This window comes from Tamandua tetradactyla, chromosome 17, assembly GCF_023851605.1.
Source record: "Tamandua tetradactyla isolate mTamTet1 chromosome 17, mTamTet1.pri, whole genome shotgun sequence".
Lineage (NCBI taxonomy): Eukaryota > Metazoa > Chordata > Mammalia > Pilosa > Myrmecophagidae > Tamandua > Tamandua tetradactyla.
The window spans coordinates 82,331,866-82,346,714 of record NC_135343.1 but is presented as its reverse complement, the minus strand read 5'-3'; the positions used below and the strand labels follow the sequence as shown (position 1 = coordinate 82,346,714).

The window sequence follows — 14,849 nt, the reverse complement described above, 5'->3', positions numbered from 1 at the left end:
TAATTAAGAATTGAAAAGATCTCTATATTCAGAATCTGCAAATATGTTCTATCTGAAATATTTGCTGGTTGCTAAATACACTTGTAGATATGTTTATTTATGTGTGTATAACATGCAATATATAGACACACATATGTAGTACATATATTTGTATTATATAAAAATAGAGATACTAACACATCCTAAATTGGATCTACACTTAACATTCTCACTTAGAGTTCTCTCAAATATTTCTGGTAAAAAAGATACACTGTATTATTTATATGTTCCGTTTTCGGTTTAAAACTATTCTTGGCATGTTTCTCTGGACCATAAGAAAATCCTAAAAGGGAATTCAGATATAAAAGTACTTACCAAGGAACAGTTCAGTAACAGATGCCTTCATAGTGAGAACAGCAATCCCCATAAATATCAGAATGGCACCCTGGAGAGGAAGAAGCAGCATCATCACATTTCTGCCAGAAGTTCTGAATTGGACTTGCGGGATGAGGGGATGAACCATCTCATGTTGCACTGCCCTCTGGAGTCTTAGGAGTCCAAGCCACAGCTTTCTGGAAGGAGCTTGTGGGGATGGCAATACTGACCCTACTCGTATGCAGAGAACCTGGGTTTTCAGTTAGAAAACCCATCCTAACCACCACACTCCTGTTCTTCAGAGACTCCAAAATTTCACACATATGTCCAACCAGTCTTCATTTAGTACAAAAGCCATGATTATATTATTGATAGAACATATTTATTAAGCCCCTATTACATGGCTAGGTACTGTTAGGGAGAAGGTGACAAAAATGGAATAAAAAACAGTTCTGGCACTTAATAATCACGAGTACAATCCATTTCACAATTTGATGCCTACATAGTTGGATTATATTTTGGAAACAGTGTGATAAGAGGTCATTCTGTTTATGTCTTTTGTTAACCTGACAAGCTCCAAAACACTTGATATGTTTTCAGGCCCAACTGTTTAACTTTCCAATGGGCTAAATGCAGCGTGCTAAGCTGCCCTATTGGATCTACCAACCCAGACCCACAGATCGGCTTTTACCATTCAGCTTTGCAGAGTTCATCTCTTAGTCTCTTGTGTTCCATCTTTGTCTCGTACCCCACATCCAACCCACTGGCCAAGGCTGTTGGCTCTACCTTCAGGAGGTAGCCAGAATCTAAACACTTCTCACCCTCTCCATCACTGCCACCTGGCCGAAGCTGCCACCCTCTCACTTGTATTGTCAGTTAGCCTCCTAACTAGGCTGTCTCCTTCTCCCCCTGTCCTCTACAGACCATGGGCAGTATGAGCCCACTAAAAGTAAACCAGACCATGTCATTCTTCTGCTCCAGACTCTACATGGGTCCCTACCTTACTCAGAATAGAAGCCAAAGTCTTTATAAGTATCTGACGGTCCTACTTGGCTTGGCCACCACTGGCCTCCCTTGCCACATTTCCCACTATTTTCTCCCTCACCCATTCAGCTCCAGCCTGCCACTCTGGCCTTCTGGCTGCTCCTTGGGCACAACTCCCCCCTCAGGCCCTTGCACTTACTTTATCTTCTGTTTGGGTGTGACAAGCCCCAGCTTGTTCCCTCATTTCTTTCTAGTCTTTGCTTAAATGCCACCTTCTCATGAGACAGCCCCTAACTGCCCAATTTAAAATGGCAAACCCCTCATCCACCCCCCACCAACTGGCACACTCCGTCCTTTACCTTCTATATTTTTCTCCATGACACTTAAGTCCCCTGACATACTCTGTAATGTATTTGTTTTGTCTGTTTATGGCTTGTGTCCCTGCTAGAATGCAAACTCCATGAGGGCAGAGATCTTAATATGGTTCTTAAAGAACTGCTGTGTCACCCTTTCCTGAAACAGTACCTAGCGCATCATAGATGCTCTGTAACCATATCGAATCAGTGAATGAGTGATTAGGGCTCTCCCCTTTCCCTAACAAATAAAGAAAGGAAATAAAGCAGAGGGAAAACAATCATAAATTGTATACTTAAAAGTGTGAATTTTATGGCCTATGAATTTTGTCTCAAAAAATAAACCAAGAAAGCATTGTGGAGAGTCAAACAAGCAAACAGACAAAAACCAAAGGGAAGATGGAGAGCAGAGAGTAGTTCTATCAGGTCTGTCCAACAACTTTAGAAGTCAGGATAGGACAAGATCTTCTATATGCTTTGAGGGATGGGTAAACATAAACAGGATTCCAGGGATCCCTCTAACCCCAGAGCAGCTATCACCCAGGTGTTGACTCATTAGTAACGGAACCCGACCAGAATTGCTGCAGTCTCATGGAATCAACTATTTGGAGGTTTCTTTCTCATCACTGCAAGTTGTTCCCTTGCTTCGTCCATTTATTCATATACTTAAAATGTAAACGTGCTCTATGAAATGTGAGTGTTTTCACCTCTCTTGGCCATTTTGGAGGCTGGGGGTGAAGAGGGGACAAGCACTGTCCAGAGGTTCCTGTAGGGGGTCCAATGTCACAGAGCCATGGGGACCTCAGTAGCATCAGAGCCTTAATCCCTCATGTCCTCACCAGGGCTCCAACAAAAATGGAACAATAGGGGCTCCCAAAAGAATGTGTTTCTGACTCATAAATGTATGGATTGTGCAATGAGATGTAACAGAAAGAGTCTTAGATGTGAAGTTCTGTTGAGGCACATGAAGCTGGTTTAAGAAAGAAAACTATCCCTTAGTATGAGTGGAGTAGCTCAGCCAATTTAATTAGATCACTTGCTGCCCAGAGTCAGAAGAGGCAAATTGGTAATCAATAACAATATCACTTTGTATTTGTGTAGTCCACGGTTTTTTAAAGTAAGGCATTCTCGTGTGTATTCTTAGCTCTTTGCGGCTTTCTTGTTCAAAGTTATGTTCCTAGAGCTTGGAATAGATCTTGGTGATGGGTGCATGATAATTGTTTGTGGAGAAAATGAATAAACATGAACTCGTTCTTCACATTAAACCTGTGAGGGTAGCAGGGCAAGCAAGCATCACGATCCCCATTTTAAAGACAAAGAGTGGGTAAACGACTTGTTCCAGATCACAAACCCAAAGGCAAGCCCAGATTTCAGGCCATCTGAACCTTCACCCCTTTCTCTACACCCTAAAGTGTGCAGATTACTTCTTGTTGACATTAAAAAAGCACAAAAGACTTTTCTTTGGATCTGTTTATCAGAATGTTTGAAGTTTACAGATAAGAGGGCAAATTGCTCATCAGTTTAAGATATCTGAGAGGAATGCAGCCTTGTCAAAGGTGGAAGAAGAGAAAGGGAAAATTGATTTAAGCAGGGAAAGCAAAGACTACAGGAAAAAGAAGGGGAAAGAAAGACTTGATGTAGTTCAGCACTGATGAAGGAAGGTCAAAGATTAAATCAAGTCCATATGGGACTTTAGTGTAACAATGTTTGCAAAAGCAACTTAGAATGACTAAAGTTGAAAAGACTGACCATACCAAGTGCTGGTAAGGATGTGGAGGACGTGGAGGAACTGGAACTCTCATTAGCTGTTGTTGGGAATGTAAAATGCTACAACTACTTTGGAAAACAATTTGGCATTTTCTTGAAAAGTCAAGCAGTAAACATATACCTACCGTATGAGGCAGCCATTCCATTCTAGGTATTTACTCAGGAGAGATGAGTCCTTATTAAGACTTGTGCATGTATGTTCATAGTTTTATTTGTAATAGCCCCAAGTTGGAAACACCCCAGATTTCCCTCAACAGATGAATGGATAAGCAAATTGTGGTTTATCCACACAATGGGAGGCTACTCAGCGATAAAAAGGAATGAATTATTGATACAAACAACAACATGGATGAATCCCAGAATAATTATGCTGAGTGAAAAAAGCCAAACATAAAAGAGTACATTCTGTTTTATCTCATTTACATTGCAGCTGAAAAATACAAAATAATCTATAGTGACAAAACGCACATCAGTGCTTGCCAGGGGTCAGGGGGCATAACATGTCAATTATAGGTGAAGAGAGTATTTAGACATGTGTTCTTCTTTATCATAGAGTATTTCTGTGAGGATTCCCAAGAAACTGATGACGGTGATTGCATCAGGAAGAGAACTGGGTAAGCAGTGATCAGAGATGGGAAAGAGTCTTATCATTCTGTTCTATTTAAATCTTTACCCTGTGTGTATATAGTAATGTCATAATAATAATAAATGGCATAAATAAAAATAAAACAACAGAAAACACCTAAGTTGGCAGGAGTACTTGGAAGGTTCTTTTGTTACCACCATCCCCAAACTTAGCAATGATTCAATGAACATGGATCAGGTGAGGTTCACAGAACTTCATCAACCATGTTGGTGTAGAAGCCAAGAGTTTAAAGCAAGACCTACAGAATTTGTTGCAAGCTGCTGGCCTCGGGATGGCAGCGGTAAATTGTGGCGATTGTTATGTAGAGCAGTCTGGGAGGAAGAGAATGTTTACCCCAAAGAGTTATGTTAAGTATGAAGAACACTGTGAGATAAAAATCTTGCTCCCTCAGGAAATGCCTGCATATCTATTGACATCCTGTGGTATATAACAAGGATCTGGTTGAGAATAAAGTTGTCTGAAGTCTGTCTGAAGTAAACTCAAGCTTCAGACCCCCTGAGCCCGTCTGTGTCTTTCTTTCTTTCTTCCTTTCTTTTTTTCTCATCATTCCTTAATATCCTTCGAGCTCCGTTTCAACAGAAAGCAACATGTTGGGAAAATTTAACATATCTGGGCAACGCTGGTATTAAATGAAAAGCTCCAGTAATCCCTTAACCTGGTTCTGGGTTCCTTGCTCTCTTCGTTCCAGAGTCTCTTTTCCCTCCAATTGGAAAGCATCAGCTTCCTAAAGCACAGGTCTGATTGTGCATCAGCTGCTTGGAACTCTTCTTCATAGGCCACTCATTCCCTACAGAAGTGCATTAAAAATACTCCATGAGATGGCCCCAACTTACCAGCATGGCTGCATTGCAATTCCCCTCTACAATCCCATCTGTTGCCCCCAGGAGACCAGCTTTTGGTCTTTTCTCTGCACCCTGCACACCAGTGCCTGGGCTCATGCTCTTGTTATTGTTCCATCTGGAATCTTTTATCATCCTCCTCTGCCTCTCATGGCCTAGCCACCTTTTGAGGTTCAGCCCATGGGTCACCTCTTCTAAGTCACTTTCTCTGACCTCCTAAAGTCAAAATTCACCCTCATTCTTGGAATATTAGTCATTCTAAAACAATTGAATGCAAACTATGTGCTAGACAGAGAAAAACAAGATGCAGTTCCCATCATCAAGTTGCATCATCAAGACTTTGCATTCCACCCATAGCTGTTTCAGAATGAGCACGTGCACCTATTTCACGTACATCCTCACTGAATAGGTCTGTGGTGGGGCCCTGGCATCAGTGTTGTTTTGAAGCTCATCAGGTGACTCTATTGTGCAACCAGGATTGAGAACCTCTGCTGTACAGGGTGCAGTGGTGGCCGGTGGGTGGTGGGTGGGTGGTTCCATATGCCTGGGGCCTGAGACTGGGGGCCTGGACGAGGCTTGAATGAGCTTTAATCTTTAGGATGGGAAGCTATGAGTGGAGGGGAAAGGGCAGGACATGGGCAGAGGGAGCTTTGAGAACTGGAAGTTGCTCAGCCAGGCTAGGGGAAGAATCTGAGATTGTTAGAGAGGAGAGCAGGGTCTGCTGTGTTAGCTTTGAATGTCATGCTCCAAGAATGTGGGATTGATCCTGAGGGCAAAAGGGAGAGCTGAAGGTTTAAAAATGAGCTTTTCACTTGTCATTTTTAATAAGCCCACTATTACGGCCTTCTTGAGCTACTCACTTGGAGATAATCTGCCCAAGTGGACACCTAGGCTTTACATACCGTTGATTTTGTCTCAACTATGGTGCTACATGGGGGAGCATCCAACAATATTCTTTCTCCACAAGTTAGAAAAAGCCAGTGTCCATCTGCAAGCACTTCATACTTATGAGAGGCTTGTGCTGTATTTCCAAACTGCCAAAACTCCTTTGAGAACAGGTGTTTCTGATGGGGGAGAGGCCACATCTGCAGCCTTGTTGTCTCCTCTGCCTGACTGTAAAGCAGCCACTCATCAGAAGATGTGGGTTGGTCTGGTGAGGTCAGAAAAGGAGGGTCAGCACCAGAAGGAGCCTTTGTAAGGTGGAGGTGACCTTGAGGCATGTTTAAACCTTTGGGCAGATCAGGTTCCCCTCGAGGTTATTATCAGCATCCTCCGAGATTCTGTGGAGGAGAGAAAAAGAGGGAGAGAGAGAGAGAGAGAGAGAGATTGAGAAGAGATAAAGAGCCAGAGAGAAAGGAAACCAGGAAGAACAAGAGTTTTTCTTTCTTTCCCATTCTCCTCTTTTTATTTCCTTCCTTGCTTTGCATTTACTAGAAATGTCGACAGGAAAGTACAAACCAAATAGGCAAAGGATACGGCATAAATATGCACGATATACATAGGCACAAATATATGTAGGTATGCACAAGGCAACTTGAAGATGTGTTTTAAGCCAAGCTATGTGGGCTGGATACTGTTGATTGCCTAAGCAACCTCCCTTCCTCCTGCCTCACAGAATCCCAGTTTGGTAAAGGAAATCAAAGCCCACCCTAAGTAGCCAGAGGACACACAGGAAGCTGGCCCAGGACTAAGCCAAGATGGTTTATATAACCCCCTCCCCCCCTTGCTGGTGATTGTTTCTGGAGCTCAGGCTGGAATGCATCAGCACAGGGGGCCCTCTCCAGGCCACTGCTACTAGTTCGAGGCCAGGCAGTATTCTAAGTTGTGTCAGGCAGATAGAAAGGAAGGACTCTAATCCTGTGTTCTTTAGGGGAGAGTAGCCTCTCCTGGAGAAGAACAAGGAAGTAAGTTGTTCGACCAGGGGACAGCAGCCAGGGGACAAGAGGAAGTCTGCTTGAAGGGAAAGCCATAAGAGAAGGAAGAGGGCAACCACACGCACTGTGGTGAAGTGAAGCAGGCGCTCCATTGTCTTGTGCCTAGATGCTGACCCCACCTCTCGGCTATCTGCTATATGAGCTGATGAACTTCTCTTTCAACCTGGCCTTGCAGCAGAGAACTGGCTAACTCTCTGTGTCTGTCCGTGCAGTGGTTTCAGCTCGAGGTTAATATGGGTGTATGCCAGTGTTGGTAGAGTACTTTCTTACCCATTTCCTCATTTCAAATCAGCTAAGAACCCTGTGTGGAGGTAGAATGGGCACTGTTATTCCTTTATTTCAGAGCAGGTAAATAAATCGCTTGTGCCAGGCCACACAGCCCAGATCTTCAATATCTTAATCTTGGGCTCTTTTTACTATATCAAGCTCCTCACACAACTGCTATTGTCAAATTCAAACTACTCCCATGACTCATTCTATAACATTACTATAAAATAAAAATTCCATTCTTCCTTTGTATAGATGGTGCTTTTCTTTTCACTTTTAAAAGCCTGGATGTCTCTCATACAACATCCGTGAAGTAGGCAGCGCGGATATCATAGTCAGATGCGGAGAAAACACACGCTGAAATAAGTGATTCTGCTGGTCAAAACCCTATGGTCTGGCAAGAAGAGAGAGCTTTCCAAATAAAGGTCTTCTTTGGGATTTGGAAATTGGGACTTGAAACCTTGAAAGGCCTTGAAAGCTTTGGGAGCTAGCTGAACTGAGGCTGTGTGGAGCCCTGAATCAGATGGAGCAGCTAAGAGCAGAGAAGGTGGGGAGGAGAAGGCATGTGGCCCTTGGAGAAGCAGGGAGAGCAGATGCCTTCATGTCTGTCTGGCCACTTCCTACCTCCCATTCCAGCCTGTAGGCTTGTCCAGCTGGGCTGGTCTCCTGGTGCCTGATATCCAAAATGTTTCTGGGCCCTTCTACTTGAGTTGGTTTCTCTTCCCTGCAGCTTTGTTTAAAACCCTTTCCATGTTTGTTGTTTTTAGTTATGTCCCATTTCCCTGAAATGATTAGTAGTAGAACTAAAACACTTAAAATGAAAAGGAATGCATGTGCTTGCTTTTAGGTAGCATCAAAGCAGGGGGTCCCTGGAGAGGCCACATGCAACTTTGGATTTGGAGCCCTCACCCAGGCTCAGGGGTGGCAAGGTGTTCAGTGAACTGTGGCAGCCACTGAGAAGGAAGCAAGCAGCCTGTATACCCGGAATGTTCCAGGAATTAAAAACCGGGAGAGGGTGACCTTGAAACCAGGTTGCCCAAACATGGAGTTCCCCAATATATTTATGCAGTGGACCACAAAGAGGGGCAGTTTTGGCCCCATGGGGACATTTGGCAATGTCTAGAGACATTTTTGGTTGCCACGCTTGGTGACTGGGGGAGGGAGTGGCATTGGCATCTAGTGGGTAGAGGACAGGGCTGCTGACAAACAACCTGCAATGTACAGACTGTCCCCACCACAAAGTCATCTGGCCCAATGTGCCGACAGTACCAGGGTTGAGAAAGTCTGATTTAAATGAATATTTATTTCCAATATATTTATGAGAGTGTCATGCTCATTGACATTCCAATGTGGGTTCTTTCCTTTAGTGTCAGGGATAATTTTTTGATAATGAGGGTGTAAACTGCTCACGGATTAATTCCTTTCTACAGGAATTAATCATTTTCATTTTTTGGTAGGGGTGGTGGGGGTGGTGCATGGCCCGGGAATCGAACCCGCATCTCCCACATGGAAGGCGTGCATTTTGACCACTGAACCACCCATGCACCCTCTCCAGGATCATGTTTGATCACCACGTACAGTCGGGCAAATCCTAAAGCAGGGGAGCATCTACATGCGTTAAAGAGCTAATCCACGTGCTCAGTAACTGATAAAGGTATGGGCCTTTAGTTTCACCAATCCGTGTGGTGAGTTTCTATACGTCAGAGACCCAAAAAGGGGAAGGCTTTCTTGGTGTGTGTATTTCAGCCCTTCAGTTTGTACCTCGTCAAGGATCTGGCATATGGTAATGCTTACTTCATCCACAAAGGCTTTGACCAACAGTGATTTCTGGAGAGCATGCAAACAATAATTACATTTCTGAAGTGGTAGTTTAGATCTGATGTTGCCAGTGGGGAAAAAAAATACTAGTTTGCAGCCATGCCCCCAAATGAGCTCTAAAGAACTCCTTCCAAGGGTTATTTACCCTCTGCAATGCCAGGGAGCATGGACAGCCGTAAATCTGGGGGAAGGGGACGGGACGAGGACCCTGTAAGGAAGATGAGGATGGGCTGTGATTGTTCTTTTAGTCGCTCTGGAAACCCAGCGTGGTTTCAAAGGTTCACACAGGGCTTTGGGAGACACGCTCCTCTCATCAGAGACTTCCTTACCTAATGAGTCTGGCCCTGTGGGTTAGCCCTGCCTTCTCCCCACGATTTGTAACCCCTGGGCTTTGAGGTTTGTGGTTGCCAGGGGACTGTCTACTGTGAATTTGGAGCTGGGTGTTTCCTTCAGCCCAGCTGTGCTCCCTGGAGCTTCTGGACTGAACACGCCGTGCTTTTTGGTCTGCCTTCACTTCTCAGGCACGGAAAAACATTTTCAGGTCTGGCAGAGGCTCCCAGCTGAGATGGGAAGGAGGAGGAGGAGGGTGTGTCCATGGTCCTGCCTTCCCATCTGCGGGTTTGTAAAGGATGGGTTCTTCTCTGATGACAGGGTTCCCACACTCCCCTAGATGCCGAGAAGCATGCTTGGAGCTATGAGTCCAAGGACATTCTAGAGTCCCAGCTGCCATAGGCTTGGGTAAAAGGAGGGTGTGGAAGAGGGCGGCGACTGTGGCTGCAGAATTGAAGGCTGTGGGGGATTAAGTCCTGGATATTGCCAGGGGCCGGCAGAAACAGTCACAAAGAAGCTGGAGACCTGTGGCCGCACACTCCCAGGCCCACCCGAGCTCTGAAGGAGACTTCGGATCCTCCTTTACGCCCCTATTGACAGATCTGGCCCAGCTGTACATTGGCCTCTTACATGGATGGGATCAGTCCTTTGCTACTCTTCATGGAAAGTTTCAGAAGTTTACAGTCCACTCCAATAATTAAAATCTGCTATCATTTATTGAATGCTTACTCTGGGCTTCACACTGCACCTATGTGGTCTTATTTAACGATTATGGCAATCCCATCAGGGAGGTACTATTATGCCTATTTATCAGAGCAGGAAACCGAGGTTTGGAGAACTTAAACAAACAGAACCAGAATTCCAACCCAGGCCTCGAACTCTTAACTCCAGCACCCATGTCACTATTCTTCCTTAGTGAAAATGTACACTGCATAATACAATTGCCTTAGAAGTCCAAGAGATTTTCTGAGAGTCATGTTTAGGTCTGAATTCTCTCTCACTAATGTTATGTAGGTTGAAATGATGTAGTAGATCTCTTTTTTTGGAAGTTTAGACAGGCAGAACATGCCCATCCAAATAAAACGTGAGGGCATTTTAACTAACTATTCAATAGGAGTTAAATGGGATGACCCTTTGTAATCAGCTGAAGTGCCAAGACAATAGGAACCAACAACTTCCGTCTTCCAGAATGGCCTCCTTGAAGCTCCCCTAACTGTTGCCCAAATGGAGGAGGGTTGGAGGGAGAACGTGCTGCCCTGCTCTGGCTGGGCCGAGAGGAGACAGAAATTGCCAACAATTTTTCCTAAAGAAATTCTTCCTCTCCAGTTTCCAATTTCTCTCATGGCTTCTACAATCTCTTGCACAGGCTAGGCTGAGTCAGTCAAGGACCTCAGTTCTCAGTTAACCCCTCTGGAAGTCCAGCCTGGGCGTCCAGGAACTCCCTTTGAAGTGAGTGAGTAGTTGTGTCTCTTGGGCTGGGGCGGGGGGCGAACTGAGGGCTTAACTCATGACTAAGAAACCCAAGGGAGCTACAGTGAGATACCACTTCATATCCACTAGAACAGAGAACATTTGAAAAACAAAATAAAGTGTTAGTGAGGATGTGGAGAAATTGCAACGCTTTACTCTTGCTGGTGTAAAATTTTGCAACTGCTTGTGGCAAATAGTTTGGCGAATCCTCAGAAAGTTAAACATAGTTATTATATGGCCTAGCCACTTCACTCCTTTATTGAAAAGAATTGAAAATCAGGCCTATACTTGTACACTGATGTGCATAGAAGCGTTATTCACAACAGCCAAAAGGGGGAAACAACCCAAGTGTCCATGGACAGATGAATGGATAACCAACTGTGATCTGTCCACACAAGGGAATATTATTCAGCCGTAAAGAGGGTGAAGTTCTGATACATGCTACAACATGAGTGAATCTTTCAAATATTATGCTAAGTGAAATAAGGCTCTAAAGGGCAAATACTGTATGACTTCACCTATACGAAATATCCAGAATAAGCAGATTCACAAAGACAGAGAGTAGATTAGGAGTTACCAAGGGGAGGGGAAATGGGAGAGATATTTCTTAATAAGTGAAGAAATTTCTGTTCAAGATGTTAAAAATGTTCGGTAATGGATGGTGGTGAAAGTGGCACAATACTGTGAACGCGATTGATACCACTGATTTGCACACTTGAAAATGGTTAACATGGCAACATTTATGTTATACATATGCTACCACAATGAACTTCTGTAAAAAAGAAAAGGAAAAAAAATAAGGAGGAAGGGAAATAGCTTGTGATGAAAGAGGAGATTACTGGCATGAGCGAATCAGCCTGGGGCTGCTTTCACTTCAGATCTTGCCCCGGACAGGTGCCTGGAAAGCTGAGGAAATGGCAGCAGAAAGCAGCTGGAGACTGTCACCAGTTACTGGGTGCCCAGGGCTGAGGGAGGATCTGTACCCACCCCAGCCAGAACAGATTTGTGCCATGGCATCCAAGGGCTTTTTTTTTTCTCAAGAGCCCATGCAAGCGCCCTGTGGGAGGAAGAGTCCCATATCTAAATGCTGCCAAGCCCAGGGAGCCTTGGTGCCAGCTGGCAACTGGACCAACGCGCATGAGTTTCTTGCCACCCTTACTTTTCCTCTCCCAAGTAAGATGAGTGGTGTATACTTTGGACAAGCAGACAAGAGTGTGTCATCATAACACCCAATTTCCCCTATACGATATGTTACAAAAATAAAAATTTTAAAAAAAGTCTCCACACGCTATTTGTGGAACAGCTCTTGCCCATGCCCTGGGGGAAACCTGAGCAGCCCCCTTAATATATCTGGCCCACTCAGAGTCGGTTATAAAGAACTTGCCCACGTTAAATGCATCCCAATGGTTCAGGCCAGTCGTTAAAATGTCTCTAATCCTTGGATCATAGTTGTGAAGGGCATTCAAGGTTGAAAGTTTCATCCCCACCACAGGGCTTTTGGGAAAGCATCTTACCTTCCATCACTTTCCTCCTTGCTCAGCCTACTCCAGACACCTGGGCCTCCCCAGGCACGGTCCCACCTCAGGATCTTGCATTTGCTCTGTCCCCTGCTTGGATGCCTTCTCCCAAAACCTCCACACGGACTGGTCACTCTCTAAGCATCTTCTTATCAGACACTCATTCGGCCATGTATGGTGGCTTAGCATTTTGTGTCCCAGAAAAACATCTTCTTAATCTGTTCCTATGGGTGTGAACTTATTGTAATTAGGACATTTGGGGGTGGCTACTTCAGTTAACGTGTGGCCCAACGAATCAGGTTGGGTTTTAATCCTACTAAGGAGTCTTATAGAGAGGGTCATAGAGAGAGAAGCCACAGGGAGCAGCCAGTAGCTGGACATCAGGGGACCTCAGACGAGAAAGAAGACTGCCATGTGCATCATCCAGTGACAGAACACCAAGGAACCCCAAGGATTGCCACCATTCAGGAACTACTGACCCTGGGAGGAAGGATGACTTCCAGCCCCTGAAACCATGGGCCAACAAATTCCTGTTTTTAAGCCAACCCTTTGGTATTTGCTTTGGCATTCAGGAAACAAATGTGCTATGTACTGTAAAGTATCACTCACACCTCACTGCCCTCTCTAGCCCTCTGATAGAATTTTATTGTTTTGTATTTTTTGTAGCCTGGTATAGGTTGAATTGTGCCCCCCAAAAATGGTATGTTGGGGTCCTAACCCCCACTGCATGTGACTGTGACCTCTTTTGGAGATAGGATCATTGGAAATGTAATTAGTGAAGGTGAGGTCATATTGGAGTTAGGGTAAGCCTTAATCCAACATGAGTGCTGTCCTCATAAGAAGAGGAGGGGACACAGGGAGATGCACAAGGGAGAAGGCCATGCGAAGTGGAGGCAGAGGGTGGAATGCTGCAGTTACTGGCCATGGAGGGGCAAGGTCTGCCACCACCCCCCGAAGCCAGGAACAGGCAAGGAAGGCTCCGCCCCTAGAGTCTTCAGAGCAGGTGTGGCCCTGTCACGGCTTGATTTTGGACTTCTAGCCTCTAGAATTGTGAGAAAATAGATTTCCGTTGTTTTACACCACCAAGTGTGTGGTACTTTGTTACAGCATCCCTAAGGAATTAATACACAGTCCACGCTGTGTTTATTTGTTTATTGTCAATCCATGTTGATAGTTTAGCCATTCTAGGAGAATGGAAACTATTTGGTCTCCTGTTCTTCCCCAGCACACAGAAAACTATGGCTGGCATAGGGTGGTGACCCAATACATATTTATTATTGCTGTTGTTGAATGTAATCTCTGCCTCCCCAAGTTCCTTTTACTTTTTGGAGTACAGATTTACTCACTGTATTATAAAAGCAAAGCTAGTCCCAGCAAGTTGACTTGCACACTTATGACCAAAGCATGTTTTCTCTGGGACACCAAGAAACCCAGAGGAGGTAATGCACCTAGCAGGGGGAAACCTATGACCTGGTTGCCTGGAAACCATACGGAGGCTCCCCCGAGGGAATTTTTTTGCATGGGCAGGCACCGGGAATCGAACCTGGGTCTCCAGCATGGCAGGCAAGAACTCTGCCTGCTGAGCCCTGGGGAACTGCCCACATTCTTTTCTTTCCAAGTCCAAGAAGAAAGAATTTAAAAGCAGAGCACCTTCTCATTTATAGCCTGAAGGGCAAGTTTTTATGAATTTTTGTCACGTGTCCACACAAAACTTTAAACTTTCCCCAGCTGAAGGAAAGAATTTGAGAAATTTTTACTAGGATTGGCGATGGAGAGATGCTTACCAGGGAAAGTGATTTTCCGAAGCAGCTTGAGTCATAAGACAGTGAGATTCCTTCTGCAGGCGCACTGCTAACTTATCCCCTGGCATGAAGACAAATGAAATCTATGGAGGGATGGCCACTCCAAGAGCGTGAAGTTGGCGTTGGCTCCCCCACACCCTCAGCAACTCCCAACAGTCCGGTCTTCCCACACACCTTAAGCAATTCCTAAATCAGTAGATTTTCCAAGAATGGCAGGAAAAAACTCTTCCTTTCCCTGCAGTCCATCTCCCAGGAGTTTTTTGCCTCCATTCCCTTCCCTCCTTATTACTGAAACTATCTATACTTGCAAGAAGGAACATTTTTCTTAAAAATATGACTTGAACTGAACCCTGTATTTTCAGGGACGGCAAAGATTAATTTGGTGCAGTGACAGGAAAACCAAGACCATGGATAATTGTTGCCCAGCAGGTTAAGAGTACAAGCTCTAGACGAGACTGCTTGGGTATGAAGCTGAACTCTGCTACTTACTTAGCTGTGCGAACTTGGACAACTCACTTAACTTCCAGAGCCTCAGTTTTCTTATCTGTAAAATGGAGAGAGTTACAACCCACCTCACATGATGGCTATTAGGGTTAAATGAGTTAATACATACAAAGGCCTTAGCCCAGTACCCGGCACATGGGAATAGCTCTGTAAGGGTTAATCATTACTACTATTATTGGAGTGGTAGTTAATAATTATCATCATCCACTTAGACACTAGTTTAGCACTTAGTAGTAAATCAACCATTTTGCTCTCTCTCAATAA

At 44.6% G+C, this 14,849-nt stretch overlaps 1 protein-coding gene across 2 annotated transcripts in view; it reads right to left on the bottom strand.

Annotated features, from left to right (window-relative positions):
• Positions 1-14,849, bottom strand: part of VIT (vitrin) — a 123,097-nt gene that overhangs the window by 103,939 nt on the left and 4,309 nt on the right. For both annotated transcript variants that reach the window (XM_077135060.1, XM_077135061.1), the window contains exon 2: positions 355-424. In XM_077135060.1, coding sequence (XP_076991175.1) covers positions 355-406 — 52 coding nt within the window. In that variant the 5' untranslated portion in view covers positions 407-424. The remainder of the gene's footprint in view (positions 1-354; positions 425-14,849) is intronic.